At 54.5% G+C, this 19,682-nt stretch overlaps 1 protein-coding gene across 2 annotated transcripts; it reads right to left on the reverse strand.

The window, feature by feature from the left end:
• Positions 1–1,576: 1,576 nt before the first annotated feature.
• On the reverse strand, positions 1,577–15,954 carry NFKBIE (NFKB inhibitor epsilon). Of its 2 annotated transcripts, XR_007903900.1 has the most exons (7): positions 15,492–15,954; positions 5,014–5,116; positions 4,276–4,507; positions 4,016–4,104; positions 3,475–3,723; positions 2,726–3,176; positions 1,577–2,632 (listed from the first exon to the last, which is right to left on the reverse strand). XR_007903900.1 is itself a non-coding variant. In XM_051783287.1 (6 exons), the coding sequence occupies exons 1-6, from the start codon at positions 15,836–15,838 to the stop codon at positions 3,111–3,113; spliced, it is 1,086 nt and encodes a 361-aa protein (XP_051639247.1). In that variant the 5' UTR covers positions 15,839–15,954; the 3' UTR covers positions 1,577–3,110. The 2 variants fall into 2 exon arrangements, 1 of the variants encoding a protein (XP_051639247.1); XM_051783287.1 differs by having other exon boundaries at positions 1,577–3,176.
• Positions 15,955–19,682: the final 3,728 nt, after the last annotated feature.

Below are 19,682 nucleotides of genomic sequence, written 5' to 3' on the forward strand. Positions count from 1 at the left end.
CCGCCCTGGAGGGGCCGCGGCGAGAGGAGCGGGGCGGGCGGGAGCGGGCGGAGAGGTGGCCGGGATGACGGGATCACGGAGTCACAGAGTCATTTAGGTTGGAAAAGACCACTGAGATCATCCAGTCCAACCTGTGGCCGAACATCACCATGTCAAACAGACCATGTGTCCTAGTTAGGACAGCTGAGACCAGTTCATCACTGTATGGGTGTAACCCAAAACTGTGTATTCTATAGCCTTCCATGCCATTTCCCAGAAACTGTTATCAATGAACCATTTACACTATCTGCACATAGAGCCTGACTCCTCAGGCTATAAACTAGGTGTTAAGAGGCCTTCGAGATAGGAGTTGCTCTTGTCCTCACACCCATTTAAGGAACCCCCTACTGCCCTGAGGGAGGTACTGAGCATTCCTGCCTGAACTAGAAGATATATAATCTTGGAGTCTTGGGACCTTTTTAACCACTCGTGGGATCCAGAGGAAGACTGCAGATCACCGCTCTCAGACTGCAGACCACTGCTCTCGACTGGACTGCAACCACCACTTTTCAACCAGACTGCAAAACACCACTTTTCAACCAGACTGCAATCACCACCACTCTTGACCAGACTGCAACAGCACTCTCACCAACAGGTTTTCCCCTCTCCTTTTCCTTTGGACTCAGGGGGCCCAAAGAACACCACTCTGTTCATGCCCCAGGGTGCTGGGTTATACGTTTGGGTTTTGTGGGTTAAAACCAATTGTTTGTCTGTATAATCGTACTTATTGTATTATTTTATTAAATTGTTATTCTGATTTATAATCTCTCTTTTGAGTTGAGTTCATTTCCCCTGCTGGTTTACCTTTAAACCAGCACACCATGGCAGTAAGTGCCACATCCAGTCTTTCCTTGAACATGTTCAGGAACAGTGACTCCACCACCTCCCTGGGCAGTCCATCACAATGGACAAGAGCCAATCTCACATCACCCTTTCTGAAGGGGAATTCTTTCCAATGTCCAACCTAAACCTTCCCTGGCACAGCTTGAGGCTGTGTCTCTTGTCCTGCTGGTTACCTGGGAGAAGATGCTGACTTCCTTTCAGGTAGTTGTAGAGTGTGATAAGGTCAGCCCTGAGCCTCCTTTTCTCCAGAGTAAACAACCCCAGCTCCCTCAGCCGCTCCTCATAGGACTTGTGCTCCAGACCCTATATCAGCTCCATTGCCCTTCTCTGGACATGCTCCAGCACCTCAGTGTCCTTCTTGAAGTGAGTGGCCCAGAAGTGGACACAGGACTCAAAGGTGTGGCCTCACACATGCAGGGGGACGATCACTGCCCTAGTCCTGATGGCCATACTATTCCTGATTCAAGCCAGAAGCCCTTGAAACTGAACCCTACCAGGCTCCCCCTCCCAGCCCTGCCCCAGGCACACGCCACAGCTGCTTCCAGTGGCAGGCACTGTCTGGGCACTGTGGGGCAGGATGGGGGCCATGTCCACCCGGTCCCTGCAGCCCTGCACCCCCATCCCGGCCCCGGGCATGGCTACAGGGCCGGCTGCAGCCGTCAGATGGCCACCCAGTAATGGTTCACAAGACATCTTTTTAAAACAAATGGTTTTATTTTATAATAACAAAAGGTGCACATCACTTGTTTCTGCCTTTTTCCTTCGCTCCCAGCTGCAGCCCTGGCCCCACTATCCCACTCTGCCCTGCAGCACCTGTCATTCCTGCTTTGGGCAACCCAGGAGTGCCTCATGTCCCCTGTGAAGGTGGCATTGAAGCAGCCGCACGGGTTTGCAGCAGGGTTGAGGCCCTGCCAGAAGGTGAGAGGCAAAGATTCAAAACAAACGCAATCCAGCCCAGGGCTGCTGAAGAGACCAGACCCTCCAGAGAAGCCTGGGGGGTGCCCGCCTACTTTTGTGACAGCATTCCCTCACACGAAGGGAGGAAGAAGACAAAGGCTCACTCCAGAGCATCTCGGGCAATTGCGTCATCCAGGATTTGTCCAAAACAACAGCAGCTGCTCCCAGGCAACAAGAGGGGAATTTCCCTGGCTGAGGTGGGGTCAGGCAGGCTCCATGCCTCCATTCCCACAGCACCTTTGGCTGCTGGTTTCGTAACGCATCGCATGTGCATCACACGTGCTCCTCTGGCTGGAGAGGGGGCAAGGAAGGGTGGTGAGCTGAACAATAGAAAGGATGTTGCATGAAGATAATACTGCCATCTCGTCCACTTTCAGCCTGGGGGAATCTAAAACCCAGGGAAGACCCATGCCGTAAGTTTTTAATACCCTTTCAAGCCAGGAGATTGGGCAGGATCTTTTGTCCTCTTTGCGAAAGAGGAAACCACAGCATGGTAAAGCAGCAAGATGTCAGGCACAACAGCAGAAGCAGGGATCCATAACCTGGTCTTCGGCATTTCCTACAATCTTTCTTCAGCCCTGCAGCCTGACAGCACAGCATGAGAAGAGAGCACCAGGCTGGGATCTCCCAGTCTTGGCCCTGGGAGAGCACTAGAAAGGCTCTGCAAGTGGGGAAGCCCCTGCGCTCCTACTCACCTTCTGTGGTGCAAAGGACCCGAGGGAGTGGGCAGACGGGGGAAACCCCTGCAGCCCTCATGTCCGTGGCCCTTGGTGTAATGCTCAGCCTCCTGATGCTGTGGGGGTGCAGGATGGGTTAGATCACATGAGACCTCTGGTGCCCACAGCAACAACAAACATTTATTAGAGTGAGTGTAGACTCTCCTCACCCCACATTTATTCTGATGGCGTTTGGGGGTGCCAGAGGATGCTCCATCCACCGAACAGTGTGAAAACGAGTCCTCTCCTGCTCCTTCCCTGTTTATGCTGGAGACCCCCCCACAAGTCAGGCCCATGGCCAGGAGGGGAAATTCAGTCCTGCTGCAGTGTACAGATACTGAAAGAAAAGCCTCCCCTGTGTAGTGCTCAAAATGCCACTTTCTTCTGTCTGGGAAGGCAGCCTGAGGCCAACAAAACTTCTCCAAAGAGCAGAGGGGCGGGGGAATAAGTCTCCCAGAGTGACTCTGCTCCTATGGAACTGCAGGCAGGCAAGGTTCCAGCAGGCAGCAGCACGGAGCAAGGAGGCAGCCCAATGGGCCAAAGGAGTCCAGCTGCTCATTCAGAGCACACAACAGGCTTCCCTGAGATCTTCAGGTCATCGAAGGGCAGCAAGGCGAGGAGCTGCAGAAGCCAAGGGTATGGACATGTAAGGATCGGGGGTTGTGTCTCTAGCGAGTTGGGGTAGGGGCCCAAACCTTTCCCCCACCCAGTACTGCGGTCGCCCACCTCCCTAGGGAAGTGCAGAGAAACCCTGTCTGGGCTTTCCCTAAGTCTTGAGGCAAAAGGCAGTTTTCCCACACACCCCCAGGGAAGGATGGAGACAGCAGCAAACTCCTCCTAGGAGCTCCCCCAAATCATCCAACTCCTGCACCCCGTGACCAGCTGTCAGAGCCACAGGCCTCCCCCCACAGAGACTCACATCATCATTGCCATCAGCCAGGTCCTGGGCTGTCTCATTCTCCATGTTCCTCAGCAGAGTGTCAGCCCCAGAGTGTGAGAGGATGGCGGCAATGGCAGCATCCTTGCGGCCCACAGCCAGGTGGAGCGGGGTGCAACCATTATACATCTGGGCATCCACATACGCCCCGTTGCGCAGCAGGAACTGGACAGCCTTGCGGTTGTGGCACTCCACAGCCAGGTGCAAGGGGGTCTTCCCACTCGTGCCCTCCTGCAACCCGCAGATCACAAGGGTGTGGGTGCGGGGCCCCTCAGTTGGGCCCCTCAGTTGGGCCCCACAGCACCCACCCGACACCCCATTGACAAGGTGCAGAGGGGGCAGTCCCCACCCTGACTGCTGTTATAGCACCCACGAGTCCCTTAAGGACCTTTACTCTCTGTTCTCTCAAAATTCAGTGCCTTCAAGCCTCACAGCAGTGCTTGCCCCAAGGCTGAAGGGAGTGCCCAAGGGAGAGACACACTGGCCCAGCCTTGCCAAAGCATCACACCATACCCAGTCTTACCCGAACATCGATGTTGGCACCACTTTCCAGCAGCAGAGACATCATTGGGATGTTCCCCTTCAAGGTGCTGATGTGGAGACAGGCCAAGCCTGTGATGGAGAGGCAGAAGAGAAAGCCACAGTCAGCCCGGACCACCCCATGGCACACCAATCATGGCTGCATGCTCGCTCTGCTGTGCTCCAGGATCCCTGAATACACAAGTCACGGTCTCTGCCCCAACCTGGCCGCCAGCTCGGCACTGGGTTGACCCCAGGTCTCACCTTGCCAGTTCTGGAGCTGCAGGTCCTGGTGGTGCCTGTGGGGCTGAGCTGTGCCCTCCGGTGGGGCTGTGCTCCCCAGCAGCTGCTGGGCGCACTGCAGGTGCTGCTGCTCACAGGCCAGGTGCAGCGGGGTGTTGCCATTGCGGTCCTGCAGCCCGGGGTTCACTCCCTTGTGGATCAGTGCCTGGATCACGTGGGGCTGCTCCAGGTACACAGCAAGATGGAGCGGGGTCTGGAGAGAAATTAGGAAAGGGAAGGATGCCCCACAGGACACCACATGTGATGAGCCACACCAGTCTATAGGAGCCAGCCTGGCGGCACAGGCTGCCATGCAGGAGAGCCCCATCCCTGTCCTGAGGTTATGCGTGGCGGACACTGGGGGGCGTGCCAATGGTTTGCTGTCCCCTGCACCTCAGATCAGGGATCACCCATGGGGACACATCTCACTCTCCCATCTACACTGCCATCCACATTCAAGCTGTGCCTGCTCCCACCCTCTGGGGTTGTCCGCAATGTCCTGAGGCTTTGCAAAAGACCCTTCATCCCACAGTGCTGGGAGCTGTCACACCTCTCTCTCAGGGTGTCTCCACCACCCTTCTTCCCCTCCCTGCAAAGGAGCTGCTCATGTGGGAGCAGGTGGGGTGTCTGGGGGAAAGGGTAGATGGATTGAGTGTCTACCCAGGGAACTGCCTGCGGCATCTCCCTTCCTCCCATCTTCTGCCTATCACAACTGCATACCTGGAAAAGATCATTTTGTATCTCCAGCACCTCCCTGGGTAGCTGAGCAATGCAGCAGAGTGCTACAGCTGGGACACAGTGGATAATGGCCAGATGAACCAACCTATGGAAGGATAAAGGGGACAGGAGAAAACAAAAACGAAAAATGAGTCCCGAGTGCCATGCTCAGGAGTGGAGATCCTTCACTGCTGCATGAAGGAATAATCTCTCTGCCTCCTCCAATCCCGTTCCCACCAGCTCGGAGCTCCTCCATTCTGCCCTCTCCCTGGGGAAGCTCAGCAGAAGGCCAAGGCAGGAATATGGCCTGAGGCTCTCCAGGGCAGTCCTTCACTCTGATCCCCACAGGGAACAGACCCTCCTGACCCTGCTAAGCAATGCAGAGTCCTCCCTGGGACCTCACAGCACGCATGGGGCTTGGACCTGCCACTATGCAAAGCCAGGCCTCCAACTGGTGCAGGTCCAGAGCCTGGGATGTGTTTCCCAGAGCCCACGGGACAGGTTTGGCAGCTGTGGAGGAAGGTCTAGGCTCTGGCAGCTGCCCGGGGAATTCCAGTTCCCTACTTCCAGCTGTGCACTGTACTTCTGCTTTCCCCTCCCTGAAGGCAAGCAGCCATAGCTGGGCAGGAGCCTGGTGCTAGTCCAAGATCACCTCTGTGGCACAGCCCCCACACCACCTGATCTGCTGGTCCACACCGATTTCCTCTTCTCTCCCCCACATCCTTTCCTTCCAGCACAGTTGTGGCAGGGCTGGCACGCAGCTGCCAGCTTAGAGGGACACCAGAGGTGCAGCTGTCAGAGCTTGGTGGCCAGCAGGGAGCCCTAGTCCTCAGGACCATGGCCCCCACAGCCACGGGGTGGTTGGGCAGCCCGGAGTCCCACGGTCCAAGGAGAAGTTTTATTTCCAGCCGGCCCCTTCACAGTCAGAACAGAAGTGAGAGCACAATGGAGGCAGAGGCAAGAGGGAATTTCCAGTCTCCTCCGCCAACCTGATGCACTTCCGGGCCCCCTGGCATCAGGCATCCTCCCACCACAGGGCAGCCCCTTTGGGCTGACCCTAGCCATGGTGGGCAGCAGCAAGGAGCAGGCAACAGCTCCCACTTTGAAGAGCACAGCAGGCATGAGCTGAGCCTCCTGCCACCTCCTCACTGCTATGCTGGGGGCCCTGGGTAGCCTGTCTGTGGCAGGGATCAGCTCCAAACTAAAGGCTGGGCTCTAAGCAGCTTTGTTTGAGGCAGGCAGGGCCAAGGGATGGAGGGTGAGAGCTGTGCCAGTCTTGGCAAGACAATCTGCTTGCTGGACAGCCCAGCTTTGCGATGTTACCTGCGTTGTGGGGGACAGAGAGCATCTCTCTATAGACAGGAGAGCAACACCTTAAACATTGCAGAAAAAAAGAAGGGTTGGGGCTGCCTTCTCGCCAGTTGCAGTGAGGATTTGATTGTGCTGAGAAGCTCAGAGGCCAGTACCCAAAAATGTCCTTTATTCACCTCCTTCCAAGTGCTGCTCAAAGGCCAAGCCAGCACCTGGAACCCCAGGGACCTTCAGCTAAGCCCCAGTTTTGACGGCAAAACAAGTTTCTCTCCACCTTGCTGCCAGGAGAGAGGCTGTATCCAACAGGAGAGGCTTTGTCCCTGGGGAAGCCCCAGGTCATGCTGCAGCAGGGAATTCCTTACTGGAAGGAGAGGCCACCCACCCACATTTGCCTCTGCACAGCCATGGGGTGCCCCCTCACCAGCAGCACTCCCAGAGCAGAGGAGGGGGCTTCGAGCAGGGGCCATGCAGCCCCACGGACAAGGTCTGACCACCCATGGGGGACTGTGAGGCAGAGGTACAGCCAAGGGGCCCAGGCCAGGAGCAAGGGGACCAGCTGCAAGAATACTCCTCCCCTCATCAGGCTTTCACTGACCCTAGCCTGGGTATGATCCAACAGGGAGATTCCCTGCTTGGTTTTGCATCAGGTCCTCAGTCCCTGTGGCAGCACCTGTGCTGAGGTGTCCTTCACCCACTTGCAGGGACAGCCCCTGTTTCTCCAAACCCGCTCCCAGGCACCACATGCAGAAGGAGGCCACAGGATCTGCCTTTTACAGGTATGGCAGAGATAAGACTGTTCAGACAGGGGACTTTCCGAGGCAATTCAGCTTGAACTTTAAACCGCTGCTGCTTTCACTTTCCAGAGCTACTCTGGGCTCCCAGGGGAGAAAGCAGTGCCCAGGGTTGTGTTCCACATCAGCCAGCCCTTGTACCCCAGGAATCCCCCTAGCCCCTCTGCCACTACCCACGCCACACCACACTGTCACGTGGGGACAAGTGGGGCAGTCACCCTGGGGAGGTGGTGGAAACCCCCAGCAGCCCTCTGTCACTGCCGGCACCTCACTCTTCCCAGCTTGGATGCCTCCGCAGCTCAACAAGGCGGTGCAGTCGCTCGGGTCTGAGCTGACACCAAGCAAGTTTGGGCATCCATGGTGCAGAGGTGATGGGGGTGACCATCCCCACCTGGTCAGAGCTCAAGCTTTCATCTTGCAGCTGAGATGCGCCTGCTTTGAAGGATTGTTTTCTCCCCTCCCCCGTCCTTCTCCACCCGTGTGCAGCCTCCTCCTGCACTCTCATTTCTGCATTCGTTCCCGCCTTTCCTCATTGCCAGCCCTCAACTTCCTGAAATGGCTGCAAGAACCTTGAGCTACCCGGATTAATCATGGCAAGGCCAGCGGGCTGGGATGAGCCCACCAAGAGCACGTGTGCACTGAGGCACCCTGTGCCATGGGCTGTGATGCCAACCAGCAATTGGGATTGTCTCCTGCTAACCCAGGAAACCTCCTACACTGAGGAGACCTGAGGCACAGGCATCGTTCCAGTCTCCATTTCTTCTGGCCAAGGCAACAAGGACAACTCTCTGTGCCACGGCAGCCACTGACAGGCTGCTGCTCCGTGCTGAGCCCCAGAGCCAGGGCATGGCGATGGAGATACCTGCTCGCTGCCAGACACCGCTCCTCACCCAGCCACGGCCGCGTCCTTTTGCCAGAACAAGCCCTACACCCTGCCATGCTCAGACCCTTGCCCTTCCCTGGCCTGCCTGCACGCCTCTCCTCTGCCTCCCTCTGTTTGACTGCTCCCTTTCTCCCCACGCTCCTCCCTGCATTCTCCTGGCTGCAGCTAGGGGGGTGGGTGCCCAGCGGGAACTTTCAGGAAGGGCAATAGGGAGTTTTAGAAACAGCAAGGGATGGAAGAGCTGTGGGTAGGGGAAACGTGGCAGCAGAAGAGACTGCTGGGTTCATTCTCAGCTTTTCCACTTGCTCACCAGCTCCATCCTGGCACAAAAGGATTCAGCACTCTGAATCACAAAGGTTCCATGGGCACAGGACATTCCTGGCACAAAGTGATCTAGCTGTCATCAGAGAGATAACAACCCTGGAGCAGAGAGGTTGGGGCTATCCCTGGGGATGTCCCTTGGTCTGAACACACCACGCCCAAACTGGTCCTAGTTTAGGCACAGGAGAGCATCCATTTCCACAGTGCTGTCCATCTCCAGCTTCTGAGTGACCTCAAGTGTCAGGCAGGAAAGTTTCCAGATGAAGACTGGAGGCAGGAGAACAGGGTAAGGGTGATACCCAGCTCTGACACATAAGCAGAACTGATAAAGTCCCACCAGTTCTCTGACTATCCTTTTCCATCTCTCTAGGAAAGGGTCTGACAATGCAGATCCCCCCATCTGTAGAGTAAGACACCTCATTCTCAAAGCAGCCTCTCCCTTCACCATCTCACTCCAGAACCACCTAAGACACAGGATCCAGTATTCAGTTGAATTTGCTTTGACAAATTTTTCTCCCTCTCTCCTGGTCTGCAGGAACAGTTCGCTCCCAGCTCCTTATTTTGGCTGAGTGGAGCATTAGGAAATCATGCAAACAATTCACACAAGAGAAACTTGTTCAGTAGAGGAAATGGCCCCAGCAGCAATAGAGGGGAGGAAAACAGCAGGGGAATTCCATGCTTACCCTGCTCTCCTGTTCCAGGCCTGTAACCTGCACTGCTAACCGCTTCCTCAGCCATCAGCATGAACCTCTGCCAGCAGGCTCAGCAAGCACAGCTCCATCCTGCCCTGCAGCCCTGAGCCAGCCCAGCCTGGCTCCCTTCCTCCCCACATACCCAGAGCGATGCTGCCCTGCTCCATAAAGCTGTTCCATCTTCCCTCTGGCAGCTCCAAAGGACCAGTGGATCCCAGCTGGCTGTGGACTCATTGGCATATCCTGTGTTCCTGCCCTGGGTCTCTTGTTCTGCAGGTTTCTTCTCCCCTTCCCTGGGAAGGGCACACCTTGAATTTGAGTGGAGGGGGGATGGGATGGGACTTGAAGGAGGTTGTGGCTAGGGGGATGCAAAGCCCCTTCAGCCACAGTGGGTTCAGCATTCCTGATCTTCAGTCTGGGCAGCAGCTGCTTCCCAGACTGCTGCTCCTGGGGCCAGAGGGAGAGGTGAGCAGAGGAGATAGCCTCACCTTCCCTGGGGTGCTCTGCAGAGGGTTTGGTCTGGGTGCTTGCAGATGAAGGGTGCTGGAGGCTGACTGGCAGGAGAGGCATTGTGAGAGGGCTGTGAGCACCTCATTTTTTTCAGTGAGGGGGGGAGGAAAGGGAGGAAGATGGGGAGATGAAGGTGCTCCGACAGCACCCCTGGCCTCACACCCTCTAGACTGCACCAACACATTTGAGAATTTTGCTCCATTTCTGAGCAGATGGTGGGTCTGGTATTCCAGAAGCACTAAACATCAGATGCATGTGGATTGTTCCCTTCAAAACAAGGGGTCTGTCCCGCACTACCATCAGTGCATGGATGGGCCAAGCCAGGAAGCAGGTCAGCTCATACTAGCAGGGGCCAGTCAAGGTCCAAGAAGCAAGATCAACAATTGTAATGAAAGCAGCAAACATCCCAAAAGGTCCATTGACCATTTCAAATGGAACAAACTCCCACTCTCACTCATTAGGAGGCAAATACGTTCTACAGTTACTGTATACACAGAGATATCTCGAGGTCAGAACAGCCTCTTACAAGAGGACAGTGCCTGGACTTTGCCAGAGCCTGCACAACACACCCTAGCAATCATTTACAGCCCTGCACGTATCCTTATTGCCTCAGGATTTTCTCTTAATGAGGCATGAGCCAGGAGTCTAGGATACCCCAGAGCCCCCCTTCAGCCCTGTATCTGCCCCAGTCAGAGGGGCTTCCCAACTCTGTGACACAGAGAGCATCCCACGCAGCTCACTGAGAGACACCCTGTAACCACTCTCAGAGCTCGGACCCCACAGCCTCTCCTCCTACACAGTCACATCTGACTCCTCGTTTATCCACATTATACTAAAAAAACACCCAAACCCAAACCAACAAAAAAATGAAAATTTCTTTGTTAATTTAGCTGAGCTCAACCCTTTCCCAACAGCGGCCAAGCTGCCTCCAAAGTGCAAGGACTTGAAGTCCTTCCCACCTCGGCTGATCTGTTACAGCCAGGCATCAGGCTTCTGCATCCCGGGACATGGAAATTTCCAGCCATTCTTTCCCTTCCCCTGTGCTGTGTCTCCCCTTAGCTCCAAGGCAAACCTAGGCAGGTGGAAAGTCTGAAGAAACTTCCTCCAGGCCAGGCTGAAGTCATCCAAACAGAGAAAAAACCTCTTCTTGCATGCACAGTCTCAGAAGGCTGCCAGGACTTACCCACTTTACGCCAAGGCTGTATGTGTGTGACCCCTGCAGCAGCCAGCAACTTCTGGGGCATCCTGTGGGATGCTCCAGAGCTTTCTGCCCTTGCTTGGAGGAACATCAAGCCCTCCCCTGTCTACCAAACTCCTGAGCACACACAGAGGAAGAGCCAAGAATCCAGGGACAGGGAGCTGGACACAGGAAGTTCTCTTGTCCCTCCTGCCAGACCCATGTTAGGACTCACTCTCTTTTCTGCTCCACAATGGTAGCATGCTAGGAAGCAACTAGGGATGGACTTGAATGGACTTGAATCCTGACGATCAAGGAAGGAGGTTTCTTTCCAAAGCCCCTCTGGTAAAACCAAGAGCATCCCCACTTCCCATTAACTATGGCCACCTCACTGCTGGGCAGCCAGCAACAGCCCAGCCCAGACAAACAGGGGGACTCCCAGCCTGACCAGCAACCAGGTGCGCTCTCTGCATTGGACTTCTTTAATCCTGAGTCTCTCCAGTCCTCTGCTTCTTTTTCCATCTTTTACAGTAATTACCCCTTGTTGTCACACACTGAGCATTCCCCCACTTACACACACTGGGATCCAGGGCTACAGGGGTTCAGCAACAACCCTGCTCGGCAGGGGAAGCACCGAGCAAGCAGCCACACTGGAGCAGACAGCCTGAATGGGGACAACCTCTATTCCCCTGCTCAGGGAAGATCTCTGGCACAGGGCTCCAAGAGTTGGGAGGGTTAAGACTGGCACACGCTGGTGTATGGTTAGAAGGGGCCCCTCAAGATGAGCCTTCGTGCTCAATGGCTACCCAAGCAGGCAAGGGCTCAGCAGAGAAGGCCCCTTCGCTACCATCATGTGGAGAAGAGCTCAGAACCTCCCATGGGGACCCAATTTTACTTAATTAACCGTCCCCAAGCCCTTGTTAAGGCATCTGAGCCCACGAGTCACTGGCACGTGATTTCTTATCAGCAGACAGAGCAGCACTTGTCTCTGGTGGAAGGAGGAAGTCAAGCTTCCTCTGCTCCCCTCCCTCCAAGAAACATGTGCCCGACCAAAACCACTCGGTCCCATTTTCCATCTGAAGGAGGCTCTGGTCTCTCTCCTGTGATTGAGCTGGGGTCCCCTGACCTTCACCCCCACAGAGGTACTGCGCTGCTTTGCATACAGAGCCCCGTGCAGAAGAGAGTCACCCTCCTGCGGGGGCGCAGCCCCCAGCCTTTCCATCACCGCGGCATCAGGTACCAATGGCATAAATTGGCGTGTGGCCCAAGGACCAGCATGGGCACCAAGGAAAACACATTTTTAAGTTTAAGATAGTCCTAGAGAGAGGAAACTCCGCTTAATTTCACACACCGATGAATCAACTCTGCCACTCCAGAGCTGGCAGAGGCTGACATAAGCCCAACCAGGGAGGTTTTCCCTTGTGCTGGAACACAACAGGTGATCCCATCACACCCCATTTCACCTTGAAGGTGCTGGTCCAACAGGCAGCCCTTTTCCAGGATGCTGGACTTGTGCATCTGCCTGCTGAGGCTGGGAAAGAGGGCGTTTCCTTAGTGAATCCTAAAAAAGGTTGAGGTGGTTCAGAGGTTGGAGCTGCCTGAAGCCTGCTCAGAGCTAGCCATGTCTACAGCTGGAAAGCCCCTCTCTTCACTTCCATGTAGAGCAGTCCCATTGGGACCCAATTCAGCAGAAAAAGAGCTTGTTTACATGGAAGAGATGGATACCTGGAGGAGTATTGGGTCACAAGGAAAAGACGGATGCTTGGAGGAGACCATTTGAGCTTGAGTGCACAGGGTTTGTTCTCTATCTGGCCACGGAATAAGCAAGATACATATCACTGCCCTAAGTGCTCCTACCATCTTCTGCCCCATTCCTCATCCTTGACCTCTGCTGCCCTGTCAGCTCAGCCACTCTCTCTCGAGGACTGATGTCCCTGTGACCGATTACTGCAGCTCTGACTTCCCGGAGGTGGAGGGGCTGCCAGTGGTACTGAGGAGTCATGGGGGGGACAACATCTGGGCAAATAATTCTTGGAAGACAGCACCCACATATTTCACTGGCCATCACACCCCCTCCTTCCCTCTTGGCCACTTCCTTCTTGCCAAAGCTAGACTCCTAATTCTGAGCACAGAAAGAGCCAGTTTTAGGCTCATTGCTTCATCCCATCTGGGTTGACGCTCCTCTCCCGTGAAGGCGGGCAGGGAGGCAGCCAGGGAGGATCCTGCTGATGCTCCAACCACCCAAGCACACGTTCCTCGCCTCTGCTTCCACCTCCTGTACTTCCCCCACAAGGGCCAGACAGACAAACACAGGTACACCTCAGGATGGCACAGATGGGTGAGCCTGAGTGAGCTATGGATAGTGAAGATTTCTGTCAGATGGAGAGCCAAGACTTCTGCCAGCTCCCTTTGTGCAACCCCAGTGCTCCTCTCCCCTTGGTACAAGCCAGGGCATCTGGGGAAACAGGAACTACTTAGCCAAAACCCCTGAAGTTTTTGTATTTTCAGAATTACAATTACACTAAAGTGTTGTTGCCTAAGTCTTCTGAAATATAATGACAGCGTGATTTTAATTCTCTGCCTGGAGCTGTTTTGTGGCAGACAAAAAAAAGCACACAAGGAAATGTGCTGCTGACAGAGATGAAAAGAAGAAAATAAGTCGATGGGTTTGTCTGGCCAGATGAAAGGGATGTAACCTGTGCCCATCCGATCCCTTCCCTCTGGGGACCTTCTGTCACTGGATGAGCAATTGCTCCATAGACTTTACTATCAGCCCTGACTGTTTTCACATACAATAACAGTGGCAGTTCAATGAGTTGCTGGGTGCTCACAGTTCCCAGTTGCATCGACCTGAGTTGAGGATGTTCAGCACTTCTAAATATAAATGCCACCTACCACTACCACAGGGTCAGAAGGAGAGACAAGAATAGCAGAGCCTCACCACAGCCTCACCATTCTAACCACAAGAATAGGTTTGTTTTTTTCCCCAGCAATGGAAGCAGATCCCAGGAAAGCAATCCCCTGTGTGGACACGGCCAGTCCGGAGCTGTAGGAGCTGTACCACCAGCAGATGTTTTACTCCCACCCTCACTTTTTACAGATTTCCTGTTCTGAACTGCTCTGTGAGTGAGAGAAAACAGAAGAGTAACGGCAACCGTTTGGGGACCTCTCCGAGAGCCTCTCCTGCCTACAGAAACCAAGACACCACTGATTAATGTTTCCCTAGCTAATAAGATATTTGCATTAGGTCTCTCCAAGCAAGTCTGACAGGCAAAGGGCTCAGCTCCCAAACAAGATAGCCCCAAGCAGTAAAAGCATCTCCATGTGCATTGCAGCTGCATCTACGGGGCTCACTAAAAAAACAGTGAGTGAGGAGCCCTGGGCACACCATGACAGACAAGCCCGGGGGGCTTTCTGAAGCCTTACTTCCACAGCTCTGATGAAAAGACCCGTGGCTCTCTCAGTGGGCACCTTGGCTCTAGCGTCAGAGCTGGGAAAACTAGTGCAGCTGCTCTATGCTGAGGAGCCCCAGAACGAGCCCATAGATAGGACAGGACTAGAAAGTCTGGCTGGGGAATGTGGGAGGTTGGGTTTAGTCTAACCTTGCGTGCCATGAGACTTCCAGCCAATCCTCAGAGCAGATCCCACAGTAAGCATAAATGAACTAATTAGCAAAAGCACAGACTCCTTCCTAACTGGGAAGTAAACACACAAGCTGTCTCCCAGTCCATCTTCAGCTTCAATCCAGATGTGGTCTGCCAGGCAAGGACAGAGCCTTCTTGCTGCCACTACTGAAGACATTTCCTTGCTCTTATCAGTGCCTCTTAGTTTCTCTTCCTCTTGCACCATTACTCAGTATTAAACTCCAGCCTGGGTTTGGGGCAAAGCTTTGCCCTCAACTGTGAGAACTTTCACTCATACTCTGTGTGTACACTCATGATGACAACCTTCCGTCGAGGGAATGTACAACGGGAAAAAACGCTGTGTTTAGGTGAAGGCAATTACCAGAAGCTAAACCAAATAACTCTGGCATGATGCCTTTGCACTTGAGAGGGCATTACGGATATGGGAAGCCCCCCCTCATTAAGAGAAACACTTGTCTCCGTCACAGAGGCTCACGAGGGCAGCCTCATACTGGGATGTGCATCTCAACTGTGCCAAAAGCTGCGGCTCTGGCAGCAGGTTGGCAAAGCAAGGCAATTCCCACCTGAGAACAAACTGTTCTTGGGTTGCTGGGTTGAGCAGTATCTAACACAGCCATCCCAAGGTCTTGCCTTGCATAGCCAACCTTGTTTCAGATCTTGCTTACATGCCATCTCATGCAGCCAAGCCTTACTGGGGAGGAAACATTGAATTCTCTGGGTAAGAGCCAGTGAGGGGCTTGATTTGCTCCCTCTGCTCTTCTAGTTGCCAGCAGCCCCACAGCAAGCGGAAGCTAGCTTCCTAAGGTGGGTCCATTCTGTGCCATGTAACCTGGGGTACATCTTTCTCTGCTCACTCTGTAGGACTCGGCTCAGATGCCCCTCAGGCGGGTGAGGGGATCACCAACGCAAACCTACAGCGGGGTGCCAAGCATCCATGCATAGCAAGGCAAGGCGGGAGGCTCTCAGGACAGGGATTTGGGGAGTCACCCACAGCCCGGCTGAACGGATGCTCCTCGGGGGAGGGATGAGGAGCACGGCAGACTCTGCCTGGCTTATCTCTAGGCACCGGCTCCCCGCCGCCAGCCGCTGCGAGGGGCCAGGCCGCGGGGCTGGGGGGAGCCGGCACTCGTAGCTCCCCCGGGGGTCACTCACGTGTCTCCGTCCTCCGAAAGGTAGGTGAGCGCGTCCAGCTGCTGCCGGCTGAGCCCCTCGGCCGGCGGCGACGGCTCCTCGGGACGGCTCCCCGGAACGCCCGGCAGCCCGGGCAGAGCCTCAGGAAGGGCGCCGGAGCCGTAGCTGGAGTCCAGCCGCTCCTCGGCGGCGGCGGCGGTCTCGGCGAGGGTCTCGGTGAGGGTCTCAGGGGCGGCCTCGGGGGCGGCGGGGGTCTCCTTGCCGCCTGGCAGCGAGCGCAGCGACTCGATGCCCGAGTCGCACTGCCCGTCCTCTCCCTCCCAGGCCGCCGCTTCCTTGCGGCACTCGCCGCCCGCCGCCCGCGACATGGCTCAGTGCCCGCCGTCCGCCTGCCCCGGCCCGGGTCCCGATCCCGGCCCCGCTCCTGGCGCCGGGGGGCTCATGGCCGGAAAACCATCGAGTGGCGGCCGGCGCACAGTCCAAGGCGCCGTAGCTCCACCTCCTCCTCCTCCTTCTCCTCCTCCTTCCCCTGCCCGCACTGACTCAGCCGCGCCCGGCCCCGCCTGCCCGGGATTCCCCTCGCCGCCGCCCCGCCGCGCCGCCCCGTCACCTCCCGGCACAACGAGAGGCTGTCTCGCCCCGCCCGCTTTGTCCAGGGAGGGCGCAGAGGCAGCAGGAGGGAGAAACCCACCCGTGGGCACGGAACGCGTGGGCACGGAAGGGCGGGCCGGGGCGCGGGAGAGGGAGGCGGCCACGCTGCACTTCCCGAAGCCGGGCAGTACGTGCCGGTGTGTCCTGGGCCTGCCTCCTGCCCCTGCCCTGTTGGCTTGGGTTCTTTAAATAGCAGGCAGGTTTGCCAGGGGTGGAAGAGGGACCTTGTCAAACCAGGCGGTGTGCGGGTGAGGATGCTGTTGCATGTGCAGGTGCTGACTGAAGCCGCAGGCTCTGTGGGAAACTATGGTGGATGTCACTTACTGGTAGCAGAGATAGGTGTGAATAAGAAGTTTGCTTTTCCCACGTGCACGGATTAAACCGTTTCACCCACCAAGACACTTTCTCATCTGTCCTGCCTGTAGAGGCAAAGGGAGGTCACTGCAGTTGGCTATACAAGCCTTTTGGTCCAGCCCCTTCCCACCACCTTTCTGTATTGCAAATAGAAAGCCCAAAGCCCAGAGTGGCTGCCAGCGCTCACGCAAGAGCAGCCAAGACACAGAAATAAAAGCTGAAAATAGAAGTCAAATGAAGGCCCAGCTCACTGCCTGTGAATGGTTGACCTGCCTGCATTTCAGTGCTCTCCTTCTAAAGCCAAAACTATCCAGTAGTGTTCATCATGGATCTGCATAGACATCATCTAGTTACCTTCCCGTGTCTCAAGCAGTGGGCTTTCCTCAAAGGACAATCTAGATAGCTCTGAACACAGCTGATACTTTAAAAATCAATTTCACTTTTTGCTTTTATTGCTTGAGGTGACTTTCCGTCTCTGCAGGGTGCCCATCTTTCCAGTTCATCCCAGCAGGAGGGGAACAATCTCCTGCAGGAAAGCTCACCTGGGAAGAACTTGGTGATGGGTACTGGTTGGGCTCGCACAAACCACATGCAAAGCACCAATGATTTCCCTTTCCCACACTGCAGCTGCTGCTTTGGGTTTGCATCATTGCCCCATGGCTGCTGGGTCTGTGAGCACAGACTGCTGCAGGAGAGCTGTCCATGAAAAGTGCCTCTGACCAGGCAGGGAGAAAGGTTTTGGGGTGTGAGGACAGCAGGAAGGAGGCAGGTATGTCTCTTTTGGCATCAATAACTTCCAGTCATAAGTTTTCCTCCCACGCTCAGGTTCTGTTTCAGTGTCTCCAGTTGTGTCCCTGGCACTGCCTAGCTGCAAGACTACAATTACTGAGGGAAAAGAGCTTCTCCCACATCTATCTGTCCAATGCAGGGTGGGGTTCTGGGCCATATATCCATGCCACTGCCTCTCACACCCTGGTGGTGGCTGCATCCCAGCTCTACCTGTAGCTGTCGTTCCTGACACCCACACAGAATCTCTATTCTTCCACCTTTCCATACCCAACTGCTCCTAGGTTACCCATCAACTATCTTCTAAAATGCCTTTGTCATTTTTTCTAATAACATACTAGATGTTGTTAGAGATGCAGCTCCATCATGGAACGGTTCCTTGTACACTTTTGTATGGGTAAAATGAGGCATTAGGAGAAATCCACTTTGGTTAAATCAGCACAGACCTGTGTGGTGATGCACAAAGATCTCGTTTCTCTGTGAACTAGTTTCTGCTTACCTTTGCATCAAGTGGCAGTCACACTTGTTTATCTAGCGATGTCGTGTTCCAGTTGGGGCATAGGTGTGGATCCTGATTCCAGGACTAGAACATGTCCAGAAGTGATTCAGCCAAAGCCAAAGCACAAAGCCCAAACTAATAAACCCTGGACCAGTTCTACAGGGAGGCAATTCAAGATACACCACTGCAGACTCTACAGTCCAGTCCACTGCAAACTTTCTTCACCTCTGGCTACCAAGCAGCCCTTGGAAGTGGCCTTCCTCTGCTGCTGATGTGAGTTCAGCTGGAGGTAGTGATCTTGCAGCTTCCTTAAGGGGAGCCTTGACCTTTCTTGAGCTGGCTAGTGCTCTCCTGGGACTATGTTGCAATGGTCTCCTGCAGCTGAGCTGTGAAGACCAGGCGCTCCCCATTTACATCAGCTATGCCACCCAGGCATCCATGGCCAGCCACTCTCTACTCTTTCGACTACGCCCACTAACACCCAGCTCAGGTACCATCTCCTGACACCCCTCCTCTGGCTGGGCATGCTTCTATTAACCCTTCAGACAATTTGACTGGAAAGCCTGAAAGAGGAACTTGGCCACTTTGCCCTATTATTTGCCTTCTGTCTCTCATTCAGCAAGGCTTGGGCTCATTTTCATACTGTCTTCCTAAAAAAAAAGCTTTTCTGCCTGGCCATGTGGGTTTTGGACTTTCATTATTTTCAGAGGCTTTAAATACAGAAGGATATACATCTACAAATGCACATGCATATATATAATATCTATATATAATGTATTGGCAGGAAATAGTAGTGGGATAAAAATATTTAAATAAAATATGAGGCCAATCTTGATGTTCTGATTTGCTTTTGAGGGTTTTAAAGCCAGAGCTCTAATTCTGGGCTGTCTCCAGTCCCCCTTAAGATGTGTCACTTAAAATGGTTAAAACTGCAGGGAAAAACTAAAGAGAAGGGCATCTATTCCCACTAGAGGTCAGTGTCAACACACACTGCTCAAGGCACCCAGCGCTACTCAAAATAACCTCTCTGGCAAGCAACTCGGCTCAGAAAGGCTTTCCCATCACACTGCACTGCCAGAGCCTGGATATGGGAAGGAATCACCAGGCAACCCGGTACTGTCCCTAATAATGTCCTGTTCCCAAGCACAGCCCTCTGATTTATGAAGTGAAACCCAGGTCTCTGCACTTGGCTTCATGACCCCAAGCTCTACCCACCTCAGTAGCAGCCTGGCCTGGCACCAGCATCTTCTCTATTCTTTGAGCTGTTAACTGGGTGATGTGAAATGCAGCTGCAAGAGATGGAGAAAGGGAGGTTATGCCCAGTCTGCTCTGAGGGAAAATAATACTTAGTTTTCAGCTGTGGTCCTCTGTCACGTTTAAGCAACATAGGTTACCTGAAATTGTTAGCAGTTCTTGCCACAATAATTTACACCAGGTAACACAACTGGTGCTACTGGTGCTGTCCACTGCTCAGCTTTGGCCCCATGTGAGCACTGGGCTGCCGTGTTCTCTGAGGATGCAGCCCTTTTCCCTTGTCCCCAGAATCAGAAATGCTGAGCCCATAAAAAGTGTGCTAGATCCCCACCTGAGGAAGCTCCCACTGCACTCTTCCACATCAGAGATGTCACAGGACACCCCAAGCAGCAACCTGGACCTCTGCCTCGGGCTCTGGCTCCAGCCGAGAGGGCTCAGTCCTGAAAGCTGGGCTCTTCAATGGAAGGAGAAGCCCAAGTGAAGCTGCAGAAAAGACAACAGACTCTTTGCTCTGACTGTGGTTCCATACATCTGGCAGCAAATCAGCTCTGTAGTGCACCAAACTGGGTCACTTCACTTTCTGGCCTAACAATGGGGGAACATGACTTATATAGATTAAATGCCCAGAAGCGAGACCAAGCTTTCCAACAGAGCAGTGCAAAGCAGGT

This window comes from Manacus candei, unplaced genomic scaffold (genome assembly GCF_025592945.1).
Source record: "Manacus candei isolate 608988 ecotype Guabito, Panama unplaced genomic scaffold, ASM2559294v1 h1tg000017l, whole genome shotgun sequence".
NCBI classification, from domain to species: Eukaryota; Metazoa; Chordata; class Aves; order Passeriformes; family Pipridae; genus Manacus; species Manacus candei.